We start from the raw sequence: 17,148 nt of genomic DNA on the forward strand, positions 1-17,148 counted from the left end.
TGTCTCTGTCTGTCTGTTTCTCCCTGTCTCTGTCTCTCTCTGTCTGTCTGTTTCTGTTTCTCCCTGTCTCTGTCTCTCTCTGTCTGTCCATGTCTCTCTGTTTGTTTCTCTCTGTCTCGGTCTGTCTGTCTCTGTCTGTTTGTCTGTTTCTGTTTCTTGTTTTTATTCCCTCTTCCGTACGTTTTTTGGCTCTCCGTAACTTCTGCATACGTTGAGCTATTAAAACCATTCAACTTTTAAAATGTTCAGCTCTTTCAGCTAATGACGGGACTTCTTCAACTTTTTTTCTACTATTTATACTTTTTAAAATATTAAGCTTTTTAACACTTTTTTTTAAACATTGAAGTCAATGAGATCATCCTTCAAATCCTTCAAATTTTCTTCCACTCCCAACATTTTCAGCCCCTCCATACTTTCACTACAGTTCTAAATAAAGAACCTATGGTTCTCTCACACTGTCTCGCACTCATTACCAGGTGTGGTGATTAATGATCAAAGACAGGCTTTATAAGTGCTAAAGGAACATTCATGATCTATACAGATGATAGTGTAGTGGATAGGGCACATACCTTTGGCGTGGGAGATCCAGGTTTGAATCCCACTGGGGTACATCAGTCAATGTGTCCCTGATCAAGATGTCATTTCCCTTTTTCAACTATTCTCACTACTTAAACTTATTCTTACGGATTTAAGCTATTCAACCAGTTTACCTTTAACAATTCAGTTATTCATGTTTTATTTTGGCTCTCTCTTTTTCCTCTCCTCTCTTTCTCTCCTCTCTTCTCTCCTTCTCTCTGTCCTCTCTTTCCTTTTGTTCAGCCCCATTCTTTTTACCTAATATATTTCACATCTCATATCAGCTAGATTGATGCTTTTTCGTTCTATGCAGTGTCTGATAATAATACAAAGTATTTCTTCTTTCAGCCGTTTTAGGTAATTCATTTCAACTTTCATCTTTGACAGTATTACAGTTCAGCTTCAAGCTTTTCTAACAATGTATTTTAGCTCTTCACTTAGGTAATGCACTTTAGCTTCCAACTCTAACAATTTTCCTGATTTTTTAGCAGTGTAGTGCATTTGAGCTTTAAGATTTTTCGTACTATTTGTTTCATATTTCTGCATTTGTGAGTGATTATCAGTTAGAAAATATACTCAGACCTCACAATGTTCTACGTCTATTGTCATTATTCAGCTTTTAAAGCCAACAGTTCAGTTTAGCATAAGCTTTTAACGTTTTAATGAAATTCATACTCATTCTACCGATTTCCACTTTTTCAACTATTCTCACTACTTCAACTTCTTCTTACAGATTTAAGCTATTCAACCAGTTTAGCTTAAGCAATTCAGCTATTCAGCATTCCCATGCATTTTCCGCAGGAAATGCATTTTCTAGTTAAGCTTAATCTTAATCTACACATAAAGGGCTTTGACATAAAGGGCTATTAATGCTGTGTTCAGATAACATTGTTTAAAACGTAATTAGGCTACTCTAGCCAACAATGGATTGTCGAGCTAAGTTAATGTTACAGCAGACTATTTTGTTAAATCTTGTTTTATTCAATACTAAATTACAACACATAGGAAACATGACAACAAAAACTAATTCAGGCTGTTTAGAAGGTATACTTTATTTTCGGTTATGGGTATTAGTTTGTTCCACTGGCTCATGAATACTGCTTTAACTTAAAACAATATAAGCAGTATAGAGTATAAAAACTAAATACAGTGGACCAGCCTCCTCTGATATATAACTGTGTGGATGTGGCTTGTTTGTGTGAAGGCTCTGAATTTTGACAGATTAACAGACAAAAAGCAGAACTATTCATCACATAGTTTACTTTGTCGGCAGGCATAACACAGACACCAAAAGGTTAAACAGGCAAAATGTTAAGACAGGCAGGATTTGCAGGCAGGCAGATTCAGTCAAAACAAAAGGTTAGCAATGCTCTAAATAATACTCTAAAGTCTTTGGAAGATTTGTTTATGAAGAGGTGACTGGCAAAGTAGGAACACAATGAGGACACCTGGTAGGCAGAAGTTGAGGGGCAGGGTCTGAAATGGCGGCAGATGTGAGAAACAAACAAGATTTCATAACTGTGTAGAACAACTGACAAAAAGCTTTTCATAAAAATGTCTTCATTTATAGATCAAATGAAAACCAAGCACACTAATGTATAAATGATGTTGCCTCTAACACAGGCCACAGTGCAAGCTTTGGCTAAGGTGAGAAGGATGACATTGGCAGAAGCAGTAAGAGAGGTTGACCAGGGCCAGATGGAGGAAAGGTGAGAGAACAACACTTATTTTGAAGGAGGATTTGAAGAGTAAATTAAACCATTGTCAAATCTATAAAGATATTTTGATTGATTTCCAAAAGGTAAAACTAACTTTTGATTGATTTCCAAAAGGTAAAAATAACTTTTTCTACTTTTCTTTTGAAGTGAGAAGAAAGACCTGCTCGTGGCTATAAGAAATGACATGGAGAGACGTGGACTTCTACGTTGAATGTCAATTAGCAAAGGCCATGCAGTGGCAATAAAAGAAAACAGTTGACCTGCTATAAAAGTATTACTAATTACTAACTGTGTTGTTAAGACTCTTTTGCCTCTCTGGGTTAATTATTGTCCAGATTTGACAAGTCTGGGTACAGGGGTTTTGGATCAGGACCTGGTCCAATGTGGTCTACATATGAAAAAACAGTAAAATCTCCCTTTATTGCATTTTCACAAATACAATAAAGCTTTCACAAATCTGAAACTGTGTTTTTAACAATCTTTACCCTCTCTAGGATAACTTAGTCCAGATTTGACAAGTCTAGGTACAGTGGTTTTGGATCTGGACCTGGTCCAATTTTGTCTATATATGAAAAAAACTCAAATCTCCCTTTCTTGCATTTTCACAAATACAATAAAACTTTCACAAATCTGAAACTGTGTTTTTAAGAATCTTTAGCCTCTCTAGAATAAGTTAGTCCAGATTTGACAAGTCTAGGTGTAGTCGTTTTGGATCTGGACCTGGTCCAATGTGGTCTACATATGAAAAAAACAGTGACATCTCCCTTTATTGCATTTTCACAAATACAATAAACGTTTCACAAATCTGAAACTGTGTTTTTAACAATCTTTAGCCTCTCTAGGATAATTTAGTCCAGATTTGACAAGTCTAGGTGTAGTGGTTTTGGATCTAGACCTGGTCAATGTGGTCTACATATGAAAAAAACAGTAAAATCTCCCTTTATTGCATTTTCACAAATACAATAAACCTTTCACAAATCTGAAACTGTGTTTTTAACATTCTTTAGCCTCTCTAGGATAGTTTAGTCCAGATTTGACAAGTCTAGGTGTAGTGGTTTTGGATCTGGAGCTGGTTTAATGTGGTCTACATGCTGTGAATCAGAAGCTTTAAGTTTCCCTTAAATTTCCCCTTAACTGCCGAATCGGAAGCTGCAAATCAGATGCCAACTTTAGCGTCGTGTTTTAAGGGTAGTAGTATTAGCTAACCTTTCAACTCCGGCATTAGCTTGCATTCTGTTATTAGCTTGCTGACAGACTGCCATTGAGTAGCTAACTTGTTAACAGCCTAGACAAGGCTACACACCTAAATTCCTTGTCTTACACAGAAGCAAGCCGACTAAACCATTTCAATTTACAATTAAATAGTTCATAATACACAGCAACCTGGTAAAAAGGAATCTTACCTTAAACCGAACAGCTCGACACTCCAGTATCCCGCCAATGAAAGGATCGACCGTGGCCGGGAGCCGGGAGCCGGGAACCAGCGTTGACTCATGCGCACGGTGCACTACAGACTAATCATCTTTGGGTAGATTTTATTATGTTTTTTTAGGCTGCGATTGTTACTGTTGAAAAATAGGTGTAGGTGGAAGTTACCCATAATTATATATTTGCTTGCTGACTAATACATTTCCAGTAAAATTGAAACGATTTGCATGGGTTATAATTACCACCCTTCAAAATTTGTTTTTACAGTGTAGTTGGATCATTTTAAGACAAGACTCGCTTTGTAAAAGTTTACAGCATGCCATGCTGTTATCCTGCCTTGTTCTGTGTTGACAGTAGCTATGTTTCCATACAAAACGTTATTTGCCGAATAAATAATGAATTGCGATTTAGTTTTAGGTCATTTTATGGTTGCAACCCGCCACAAAATGAAGAAGAAGAAGTTTTAGTTCATTTCCGCCCAGTATTTCCGCTCAGATCACATGGCGGGTGTGACAGATGTAAGTGGACGAACGAGGAGACGAGAGACTTTTTGTCTTGGTCATCCGAAAATGCTTCAACCAAAGGGTTTCCGTGAAGTGTCTCTGAACCACGATCTCCCAGAACTGTTGTTGTTGTTGTGTCATTCTCACACCACAGGCCGCCTCCGTTGTCGTCGGGCATTTACGTGCATCTGCATCATCATAGCAGTGTGTTGATAGCGTCGTCATTTTCTTATTATAGCTTGATATGTCGCTATCAGCTGGCACATAAGCACTATTACAACTTGTGCAATTTTGATAATTTGTTGGTAGATGGCGCGATCCATTTTGTCTAGCAAAACTTTGTTCGCAAATGTTTGCTTGAATGTTGCGATTCAGTGCGAAAATGAATGGAAACACCTTAAAATGTCTCAAATCAATTCGATGTACCAATTTGACCGTAAAACAGCATGTGACGTCATTATGCACAGGTTTTTATTCGCTTTAAAGCCGTTGGATGGAAACACACTTTCACCAGCTTTATTCGCATGACTTTTTTAACCGAACTTAAGGTAATTCGATTGACAAGTGGATGGAAACTTAGCTACTGATTGGGTGGGGGGGGTGCAGTGATTCGACTTAGAGGCTTCTAAAATGATTAACATTTCAGGGGCAGCCCGAACACACACAAAACCTGGAGTTAGGTATCACTTTAACAAAGTATACTGAATGTTTTTTGGGTCTCTGGATATGTAATGACTGCCATGTGTAGTGTGCAGCAACCTTTTCTCCTAAAAATTACGTTTATATACTACTAATGTGTTTTGTCAAATATGTTTTCAGGGAAACATAGTTGCTCAATGAATTATGTTTAGCGACAACATTTTTTAAAGAATGAAACAAGTGTTTTGTACCGTACAGAAGTTATAGAGAGGTGGTCAGGGTGGATAGTGGCCTTACAAAGCACAGTACTTTGACACTGGAGACTGGGATTTGCATCCCATGGGTTGTTAGGGTTATTTTTAAATGTGAGTGCCTGAACATAACAATAAAAAAACATTTTGCTTTAGTTGCATGCAGGAGTGAATGTTGTAGGAATGCAAATGAAACAAGTTGTCAGTGAACACGTTGCAGACAGTTTTGTATGAACATTTTGATAAACTCAAAATAAAATAAACGATCTTGGTTAAATAGTTTATTATAAAAAATTGTATGAACATGTGGAAAGTGGCGAGTAGGAAGTATGAGTGCAAGGTTTTGGCAAATGCCTGTAACGTTTTCTCTCTCTCTCTCTCTCTCTCTCTCTGTCTCTCTCTTTTCAGCCCTTGAATACCATAATCTCAACACGTCAATGGCAACCAAGAAATATTGGGTGATAACAGGTAAATTGGTCACACACACACACACACACACACACACACACACAAACACGCGAAAGTGCTACTGGGTGATCAACAGTAATCAAGAGCTGCATCGATTGGACAAAACAGCAGTTAGTTTAATGCCCCGGCACACGTTGTTGTGCAATTCAGCAGAATTCCTGCAGCCCTCCCTGTCATAACCCCCCACCCCCCCCACCCCCTCTCTCCCTTGTTTGTGCTCTCTGTGCTCAGTGTCTTTAGCTGCTCTGTTCCTTGGAAAACCCTATTGATGTATAATTCACAGCTTCCTGACTGGGGCAGAGGGAGAGATCACATCACAACCGGGTGTGAATGATGCTGTTGTGTGTGTGAGTCTGTGTGTGTGTGTGTGTGTGTGTGTGTGTGTGTGAAGTCTGTCTGTCTGCTCTATCTCACTTTAAGCCTCCAGTAAGATAAGCATTTAGGAGCAAGATTGATGCAATCACACTCATCTACTGTCTCATGTTTATCTTACCCTCTTTCCTCCTTTGTTCTCTTCAATATCAATATTGTCCTCAAATGATCTTCCTTTGGTATTTTCTCACATCCTCAATCTTCACACTCTCCTTCCATTCACTCATCCTGTCCTCTCATCCATTTTTTCCTTCCCTCCCTCTGCTCCTGTCCTGCCTCATGTTGTCGTTCCTACATCATTCTCCATAACTTCACCTGTCTCCTCTCTTGCCCCCTCTTTGCCTGACTGAACACCTCTTTACCCCTGAAATCCCTCCTCTGTCCTCTCTCATCGCTCCTCACAGTGATCCAAGATGTGGACAGCTCCTCCCTGGAGGCAAACTACCAGAGCTTTGCCAACCTGATGGAGCAGCGGCTGGCTGAGCTCTTCTTGGTGGCCGGCAGGCAGGGCCCTCAGACGGCACGATCTCGGCGGGCCACCACCGTAGGGAGCTACACCGTACAGGTGGGTGGGAATGGGTTTTATTTTTTGTCATTGTGTGTATTACCAGTGTTGGTGATGGCAGGATTGTGTTTATACTTGTACATTTACTTGCTTTACAGTAAAAGAACCAGTTGTGACCACATCTTTGCTAACAAAATTATTTTAACAGTTTTCACCTCTGCAAGTTTATGATATGGACCCAGATTATTAGAATCAGCAGCTCTTTTGAGGCTGTACCTACAATAAGCATTGTCCTGTCAACATAGCTAGTAACCATGCTTACACGCATGAAAAGTGTAGTTAAAATCACAACTGATATACATGGGCATGTCATTAGTTGGTTATAAACAAATTCATACAAAGGGCATTTTTGCACTGATGATGGCACTAGATAAAAAGTCAGGAGATCACCAAAAAAATTATTAGGATTTGTTTTTTTGTGAACTATGCATGTCTGTACCATATTTTGTGCCAATTAGAATCAATGTGTGTGTGTGTGTGTGTGTGTGTGTGTGTTGTAATCTGTTCTGGGGTTGGGCAGGGAAGGTTGCTATGGGAAAGAAGCTGTTCCTCAGTCTATTGGTGCGGTAGTCTTGCATTGCCAGACCTTCCTCCACAGCACTGCAGAGGAGGGTCTGGCTAGTCCACACAGCATTCTGGGATGGGAGAGAAACAGGCTTTGGTTTACTGGCATTTCTTTAAACCAATCATTTCTTTAAACCAATCACAATTGCGCTAGGCGCCGCACGGAGCCACAGTGCCGCTGCAGAATAGCCTCGGAAAGGAACTTGTTTTGGTTGAACGTTTACATTCAAAAGTTGTGCTACCGGATTTTAAAATTCCAACACAAAGAAAGCAAAATGTAACATCCGGCCAAAAAGACAGACATACAGCGGAATTTCTGGCGGCAACGGGGCAATCCTGGAAGTGGAAGGTAGTGGATATAGACTATTGGTAAGGTATCTTATTGCCCTGAACCATTTTTCGACAGCAGTGGTTCAAACAGGGAGTGTCCATGGTAGTATGGTGTGTGGTGTCCCTGATAATGCTGCTTAGTTTGGCAGCTGCATCACAACAATGCACTGGATTGTTGAATTTATGTTAATTAAATAATATGTATCAAGATATTTCAGTCTGGACCAAAATGGGGGACATAGTGACATATAGTATATTTATTTATTTATTTCAGGTTTATTTAACAGGGACAATGCACACTAATAATACATATGAAAATGTAAAATGTGCCAGAATTAGCCAAAAGGCTATTTTACATCTGCTGTCCCTGGACAGATAGTACAATATCACACCTAAAAAGACAAAAGGATTATAATAGTACAGTAAAATTAACTATAAATGTAAAAATTTAAAAAATGACAAAATCAACATATAAACAATAACAGATTGTCATTATCAACATCAATACCAGCACACCCACACACACACACACACACAAGCTAAACGTTCAGTCCATGTAACAACAACATCGTAGGCATAGCACAAGTGGCACAAACGGGCAGAACAGGAGAGACAAAGTAGCAGCAAAATTTAGTGTCTACATGTAATGTCGACAGTCCTGATTACCTGTTAGCCACTTCTTTAAGTTAAATTTAAAAGAAACATATGTTTTAAAATTTCTAATGTGAGTTGGAATGAGGTTCCATTCACGAGCAGTGCTGACTGAAAAAGCTGTTTGACCGAATGCACTTTTCCTCAACGGGACAATGCAGTCACCTCTTGCTGCACTCCTTGTAGATCTGTAAGCGTTTGGTACTGTGTTTACAAACTGGCTCAATACATGAGGAGCCAGTCCATGTAGAATTTTGTACATAAGACAAAGATCCGTATATCTAATCAAATTTTCGAAACTTAAAAGATTGTATTTTTTTAAAACATGACAATGATGATAATATGGGTTTCCTGTCAAGTACTTTAAGAGTTTTTTTATATAGGGAGAGTCAAACAGTAGGTGATATGGGATAAAATCATTGAGTGCATAAACATCATTGCAGCCCTTGTTGACATGCAATTGCGGACATGTCTAAAGTTTGCCAGATTGAACTTAATGCGATTACAAACCTTCTTAATATGTGATTTAAAATTAAGATTGTTATCAATGTATACTCCAAGGTATTTAAAATTTGAGACGACTTGTAGTCTCTCCCCTGCTACGACTACATCCGGTTCTGCACAGCGACTTTTAGATTTACTAAAAAACATACATACAGTTTTGGATACATTCAGCTGAAGGCAATTGTGATTTAGCCATTCTGTTATCTTTTGCATTGAGTTTGTTAGCAGATCAGCTGCTTGAGCTGCATTGTCAGCATGTACAAAGAGTACTGTGTCATCTGCATACATTTGGGTATTGGCATTAAGACAAACATTTGGCAGGTCATTTACATACAAAGACAATAAAAGTGGACCCAAGATTGAGCCCTGCAGGACACCTGCAGACATGGAAATAACATCTGATTGATGATTCCTAACTCTAACAAACTGAGTCCGATGTGTTAAGTAAGATTCTACCTATTTAATGGTGCCTGCGGAGAAGTTAAACGTTTGTAATTTAGATAGAAGAACTTCATGATTAATGGTATCAAAGGCTTTTTTTAGATCTAGAAAAACAGCACCAACAACCCCTCCTCGATCCAACAGTGACTTGACTTTTTCAACGAAATAGCAATTGGCTGTTTCTGTTGAATGATTAATACGGAAGCCAAATTGATTTGGATGTAAAGGACGGGAACTGGTATTTAAATAATTTGTCATTTGTTCTGAGACAAGTTTTTTGGCCACCTTGGAAAACACCGGCAGGATACTAATGGGTCTGTAGTTGCAGATGGACAATCGATCACCTCCTTTAAATACAGGAAAGACTGCAGCTAATTTCCACACATTTGGGAACAATCCCTGAGCAAATGAAAGGTTAACAATTTTCGTAATTGGGTAGACTAATGATTCAGAAAGGTCTTTCAACATTATAGTGTTCATACCAATGACATCTTTCGCTCGAGATGGCCTCAGAGATCGAATCACTCTCATAACATCTGCCTCAGTGATATATTCTATATTAAATGCTGGTTCTGTCTGTCTGACTTGGCAATAGGTATTCTTATATTCAGAGGAAAAATACTTGATGATATTTTCTACTGAATCAATGAAATGATTATTGAGAGCATCAGCTACTTTAGCTGGCTTGTTAAAATTAAACAAGCCACAACAAACTTATTGCCGTTAACGTAATAAGTTTGTTGTGGCTTGTTTAATTTTTGTTTGGTCGGTATCTGTCCTCTCTGTATGGAAAACATTTTCAATTTGTTTCACTGATATATTAAAGCAGCCATATTATGCTTATATAAAGTCTCCTCTTTATCCACTTTAATACATCATAGATTATTCATATTTTGTATAATTAATATAAATATGCAAAGTAACTAAAGCTATACAAAATAGATAAGTAAAACGTATAATAGGCAAGTAGGAGAAAATGAAAATACTCAATTAAAAGTACGGCATTGTTGTAAAATGTTTGTTTATAGCACTTCAATAAGAAATTCATGTTGTTTAGGTTAAAACACTCTAAAGGAAATGTTCAATTATAGTGTGATTAAAACTCACTATTAACATTATTTACAGTACTTGATTTACACCTGATTTGTGAAAAGGTAGCCTACACAACCTTATTTAACAGTAATTTAGTTTTACTGCGAACCGTCACAGGAAGTGTTTTTATTTTGAAGTAGGCTACACGGAAGTTGTCTGTTGTGTAGCCTACTCTTGCTAGCTTACTGAGATGCAACATGTCCGTCAGGCTCAAGTTGTTCACTTTCTTGTTTGTAAAACTGCAACATACTGAACAGTAAATGGTCACAGTAAAAGACAAGCGTTTTTGGTCGTCATTCGAAGCCATTCCACTACAGGCATAGTTACTCTCCACGGCTGATAAAAATGCAACGATATTTACGTGTAGCAAGCCTCAACATTAATTCCTGACATGTTTATATCTGTCAGCCGCTGACGTACCGTCACCTGTTGGGACATACATGCTGTCCGTACTGTCTCTGGTTCTGACCACGGGAACAGAAACAGGACAGCTCACTTCAACGCAGCGTAATAACTCCTGAAAATAATATCCATCTCGCAAATGTATCTGTCTCTGCAGTCATCTCAACCATCGAATACAGCGACAGGAAAATAATACGGCTTTTTTTTTTGCCTGTGAAGAAATGTGTCGCGGTGTTGGTGAATTCTTAAAGAAACCAATGCACCACTAAATGTTGCGTTAAAATGCGTTGTAACTCGTGTTACTGAGATTGTAACGAGTATAATATTACCGAAATTTAATTAGTAATGCGTTATATTACTGCGTTACAGCAAAAAGGAATACATTACTGTAATTGCGTTACTTTTGTAACGCGTTACTCCCAACACTGGTACCAGAATAGGTTTACATGGTTTATTTTTCAAAAAACACCATATTTTTGTTGTACTACAGTGCTCTCTCTCACTGCTGCAGATCCTCTTTTCACCTGGTCTCTGTTTTAGCTACAGAGTGAGACCTCTTTTCTTCTTCTTCTTCTGTACTATCTTTGATTCCACCAGATGTAGATCATGTCAGCTAGCTAGCTCCATAGACAGTAAAAGAAAGGCTGTTTCTACAACTTTGGTCAGTTACAAGGCAGGATTAGCTGGGAGACTTCTAAATAAGGGCGCACATGTAAGTAGTTCTTTTGTAGATTATGGTGAACTTGTGTGTGTTGTAGCAGTGCTTTGCTATTGAGAACGAGGTAGCATGCTAGCGTTATTAGCGTTTATTGAATCAAGAACCGCAGAAATATTGGCCATTGCCCCCCAGAGGCTAAATAGTCATCAGACTGATAGCCGATGACTTCTGAGATTGGAGCTGGAATGATGAGCTATTTTTTAATTTAGTAATCACTGAGATTGGTTTTTAAGCTGAATTAACTTTAATCTGTGGGTTTTGGACAGTTAGTGGAACAGAATAAGCAATTGTATGGCATCGAGTTGGACTTTAAAAATTGTCATGTACATTTTTCACCTTTTTCTAACATTTTATAGACCAAATAATTAATAAATTCATTGAGAAAAAATTCCGAAGATTAATTGATAATAAAAATGATCATTAGTTGACATTCCGTAGAGCAAATGTTATACTTCTTTTACGTTAAAAAGGTTGCTGTATGGGAGCAGACTCCAAGTCTTATCACATGTTAGAGTATCTTTGAACAGAGTCAGAGTATCTTTGCATCAAGAAAGAGAGTTCTCAAAACTGTCCCTGCTTTGACCACACATTGTCAAACCTTCAACATAATAAATAAATAGGCAAATTAATTAATAATGATTATAAATATGATTTTAATACATGGTAAACAGGTCTCAAGTCTCCGCAAGTAGATTTTCATTATTTACTGAATTGTATTCTGTATGTGTCCTGCCCGGTGTTCCATATTTTGCAAATTAAAACGATTGACTACTCCTGGGCATTATGTCTTACACAGCCTGAAGGTTTAATGGGAAGTCACAGATGACCAGTTTTATGGCTGCAGAAATGGAGGAGACTGGGAGAGGCTTACAGAGAGAGGGGGTGGGTGGTTGGGTTGTAAAGAAGGGAGAAATCATCCAGCCATTTAATCCCACACATTCCTTCTTTTTATGACAAAATCAAATTACCAGACTTGATTAAACCGTGTGATGTGTTCGTCAAAAAAAAGAAATGTTTGATGTATGATGAAAGGAAATTGAGATTTCAAATGACTCAGTTATCCTCGAGTGTCTTCCCCAAGTGCAGTTATCTTGCAGCAAATGGTTTGTCATGATCAAAGCCGAGCAAATTCAGAAATTTGATTGGGCCACTGTTAATATAGCATTTTAATCTCTTGGTATGGAGATATAAAGGATTGCATGTTCAATCAGTCTGTAGATGCTCTGTTGTGCTGATATTCTCTATTTTTAAAATAAACTATGCCTAAGACACTCTTTTAAACAAATTAGTCTAGAGCTGATATGTAATGATAATGTATTTGTATGTAATTTGTATGTAACCATAAAATGTTTTAACAAAATGCCATTATCAGCTTGAGATATTGGACACTTTACTTGTCCTCTTCCAGATGGTGAGCATGCGTCGACTGCCTGGTCCGAAGAACCCAGCAGAGATGACCTATTTTGCCCAGCTGAATGGAGCACCCATCACTGGCTCCACCGCTGCCAAGACCCTTAGCAGTCTGGACTCGCAGACCATGGCTTTGACACTGGGATACTTTGTACAAGTGCAGGCTGAACGTAAGCTTATTATCTTACTGGATAGTGTGATTTTACATTATTGTGTATCATATATGTAAAGGAGCAAGCAAGTCAGGCACAAGAGACACAATGCAAATTAAAGGTTTTATTTCCTCAAATGCCAGTGTCCATGAGAAACGCTCCACTTTAACGTGGTTATAAACAAATTTAACCCTCTGAGGACGAAAGATGCACTGACTCGTCCAAACAATGTTTGACGACACTCCTCAAAAAGCGATATTACAAACATTTATTTCAGACATTTTAATCATATATTACAGTACTGTGAACCTAAGACTTAAAAACGTAAACTAATTTTAAAGCACCGAAACAATTCGCACAACACATCATAAGTTAAGGTTTGTTTTCAAAAGAGATTTGAGGAATTTCAAAAAACGCACATCAACGTTTCAGCTTTAGCGCCTAATTATCTCTTTACACATTGATCTAGAAAAAATGTGGTCCTTACTATACGGAAAGCCAAGTTTGTTCTGAACATTTAGATATGAAACACATGGGGATCAGTTTTATGCAAATACCCTAAAAAGGTAAAATTAAGAAGATGTGTGAAAAATTGTTTTTTTTTGTGCAGATTTAACAAACAGGACATAGTAAGCTTTAGAGATGCTTGTAGGTGGATTTTGTTAGCTTTGGACAGAGCCAGGCTAGCTGTTCCTCCTTGTTTTAGTCTTATGCTAAGCTAAACTGACCGGCTGGTGGCTGTAGCTCCAAACTTACTGTACAGATATGTGAGAGGGATCAATCTTCTCATCTAACTCCTGGTTAGAACATGAATAAGCGTATTTCCCAAAATGTTGAACTATTTAAATTTAATGAAGTCTTATTTATAATATTATTCTAATGTTTCTAAATTAATGCATAGTTAATTGAAGTTCAAATGCTAACTCAAAATATACACTCTGTCCATTTTTTCATGTATATGCTGATTTATATCACCTATAGAAATAATTAGCATAAAAAAGTGACTCTTTTCTGTTTACATGTTTCACATGTTTTTTTGTTGCATTTAGCTATTATTTAAATAGTTACATTCATATTACAGATGCACAGTCAACGCACAGAGCACACTTCTTATTTAGCAGCCACTGTAGAGACACCACACTGGGGAAAACATTCCAATTTAACTCGTTAGGTTTTATCTGTTGGACTCAAGTGTAACAGCCCTGGCTTACCGTGACATTGTGTAGCTTTTGGGTATTTCCATAATGCCCTACAGTATGCATCCAATAAAGCTTTAGGGGCCATCCACACGGAAACGCTTTTTGGTGCAAACGCACCTGTTTTGCTTCGTTTTGGCCGATCATCCAAACGAATCCTGTAAATGCACTGCCTGAAAACGCACTTTTTTTAAACCTGGTCCCAGGGTGAAAAAAATTTGAAAACGCCACCCTCGCGGCTTCGTTTGGACGGCGAAGCCGCATACTTGCGTATCGATGTTGTCATCGCCACAAATCGCTCGACCTCTTATCCTGTGACGACGTCGCATAACAACAACAATGGTGGACTACAACTTTGTGTTCCGGCTGGAGAAGATATTGAGCCCTAAAGTGTTGTGAATAATGTGTGTCTAGTGAAAATAAACAAATGACTGCAATCACTTTCAGAAATCTCTTTTATTAAAAAGTAAAAGTAAAGTTTTTAAACTGTGAAAATATAACATAAAGGTCACTCCACATCGTCTTTAGTCGGTCCCCTCTGTGGCTGTCCAGCTTGGCCTAGAATTAAGCAGAGCAGAACATTACTATTGGGCAAGTTAAGGCCAAAACTATGTTGTGAATTATGTACTGAAGCAACACACCTACATAAACATGCATCCGTCTTAATGCCCACAACAACACAGCACTGTAGCATATAGCTAGCTAGCTAAGCTTGAAATCATGAGCATACCTGGAGCAAATCCTGGCGCTGCTTCAAAACTGCAGGAGGAAGACAGTAGAGGGATTCTGTTGAATTTGGTGATGCAGGCATCTCCTCTGTTGGTGTTGAGGGCTGGGACGACAACTCCACCAGGTCACCCATCTCGATGCTTGAATCGATGGAGCGTGTAGCGGGCGACCCACCCCATATCTCTGGCAAAGCTCAAAAAATAGCATAGCTACCTGTCCTTGGCCACTTCGACATCCTGTGTCCACGGCCCGTCTGTATTTGCCACGAATATTTTTTAGTTCGTGGTCACCTTGGCTTTCGAAAAGTGCCGTGGCCTCGTGAGGGGAGTCCTCTGTTGCCTCTGTCGGACACTGTGCCCGAAACGTGTTCGTCAAGTCCATATATTTCGACTTGCTCCGCCTCTTCTTCTCCGTTTTTTGGTGAATTTCTGTAGCAGAAACAGCGCCACCTATGGGCCTGGAATATGAAGTAGCATGTTGAGTCATTTACAAATGGATCCATTTGGACGCATATATTCTTGAAACGATACCAGGGAAGACGGGTAAAAAAAAAGATCGTTTTGGTACGTGTGGATGTGGCCTTAGAACAGTGGTTCCCAACCTGGGGTCCGGGGACCCCTAAGGGGGGCGGCAAAGATCACAGCAAGTCTTTATCTGGTTTGAGGTTGAGGTAAAAAAAACAAACATTTGCACATGTTAAACAAATTATGATAATACACTAGAATATATAATGTATACAAAAGTCTGTATAAAAACTATATATTTTTGTTCTCGCTTAAACTTGTAGGCAAGCTACTTAGTAGGCCAAACCTCCAGGACCTCTTAACCTGGGACCCTTGCTGTCATCAGGTCAGCTGCTAGCTGCTATCATCCTCGTTTTTCCTGCCGCCACGGCATCCCTATTTTATGAACGAAACATGGCGGAGAAACATAAAAGTGCTGATAACTCCTCTGTATCAAAAAAGAAAGTAAGGGAAAGTTACCTCAACTTCGGTTTCGGAGGGGGGGCTCAGCTTTTCTTAGACATAAGTAGGGGGGGCGCCAAGGAAAAAAGGTTGGGAACTACTGCCTTAGAATATCAATACAAATTCAAACTCACAAATTCAAAATCAAAGACTGTTTGTACACACTAATCTGATTAAGATAGCTGAATTAAGTTCAGGAGATTTTTGTTTTTTTTGTTTTTTTCAGTAGCTCCTGAAGAGGACAAAGTGTTCCCTCTCACCTTATCTCCCTCACATTTTCCCAGAATCTATAATTAATAAAATAGAGAGATACTAACAACCATCAGCGCCCTTCACAGCTCCTCCTAACAATGTTCAGGCTGTGAACTGAACACAGTGTTTTTGTAAAATGTATTTTGTTTGCCTTAACATGCTCAAGGGGAAACAAGTTGCATTAGTCCTTAAAATCAAAACACATCCCTTTTGCACACTGTTCTGTGATAGGGGAGCTCGAAGAAATATTATGAAGATATTCAAGTGAAAAACTTTAGGTTCAAGCAAGCTTTTTTATGTTGTACTTTAAAGCACATTTCTGGATGGATTTCAAGTCTAGAAACGTGTTTTCTTGTATTACTTTTCTGTCTTTCAATGTCTTTTTTGTATATGAAGCAAGTTACGGTGCTATATAAATACTGTGAAAGTATCAAACTGCTCAAACCATATAGGTAAAAAGTGCTGCTACAGTGCCATTTGTAGCACTTACTACGAGTAGTAGATAAGTTAGGACCAGGCTCTAGGTTCGGAGGAGCAGTTTGTAGTTAAATAATAATAATACCCAAGACCAAAAAGTAAGTTTGAATGCCGGCTTGTTTATATAAAAGAGAAGAAAGAATTTAGAAACAGGTAAAATGGTACCAAATAACACAGTTTACATACACAATTCACAAAAACATAGACACAATCTTTGCATTTAAGTGCGATCTATTCAAGTTTTACCCTTTTCTTGGAATGAAAAAGAAATGAAATACTATTTTTCTAATTTTCAGGTTGACTATTTGGTTTAAAAAATAACTTTCAACTTAAATTCAATTAAAATTTCTCTTTAATTTGCTATTTAGTTTATATTATCTTGAGTTAACTCAGTTTTAAGTTCTAATTTTAACCTCAGTCATAAATTCTTATTTCAACTTTGTTAGGGCTATTTTAGAATCTTTGTTATTTTCCTACATGCTACTCCAGTGAGCAACTGAAGCTAAGCTTTTGCAATATCAAACCCATTTGCCAGTTCGGCGCAACATAGGCTACATGGAAAATAACACAAGGAATGTAAAATCAAATATAACATTCACAGTTCAACAGAATGAAAAGCTATGGTGAATTATATTCAACACACAGTTAAACCTTAATCAGTCTCTTTTCAACAAGTTAAAAATGTTGCTAGCGACACGTGCAGTCCATACAAATTCCGCGCGATGTGATGCAGAAGGAAAAAACA

At 38.2% G+C, this 17,148-nt stretch overlaps 1 protein-coding gene across 1 annotated transcript in view; it reads left to right on the forward strand.

Moving 5' to 3' along the window:
- The first annotated feature begins 5,502 nt into the window (after positions 1-5,502).
- The window catches only part of LOC116057569 (UPF0606 protein KIAA1549L-like), a 131,676-nt gene continuing 120,030 nt past the window's right edge, over positions 5,503-17,148 (forward strand). Inside the window, exons 1-3 of the mRNA XM_031310106.2 lie at positions 5,503-5,583; positions 6,360-6,520; positions 12,631-12,802. Coding sequence (XP_031165966.2) covers positions 5,553-5,583; positions 6,360-6,520; positions 12,631-12,802 — 364 coding nt within the window. The 5' untranslated portion in view covers positions 5,503-5,552. The remainder of the gene's footprint in view (positions 5,584-6,359; positions 6,521-12,630; positions 12,803-17,148) is intronic.

The sequence above is a fragment of the Sander lucioperca genome, chromosome 7, assembly GCF_008315115.2.
Source record: "Sander lucioperca isolate FBNREF2018 chromosome 7, SLUC_FBN_1.2, whole genome shotgun sequence".
NCBI lineage: Eukaryota > Metazoa > Chordata > Actinopteri > Perciformes > Percidae > Sander > Sander lucioperca.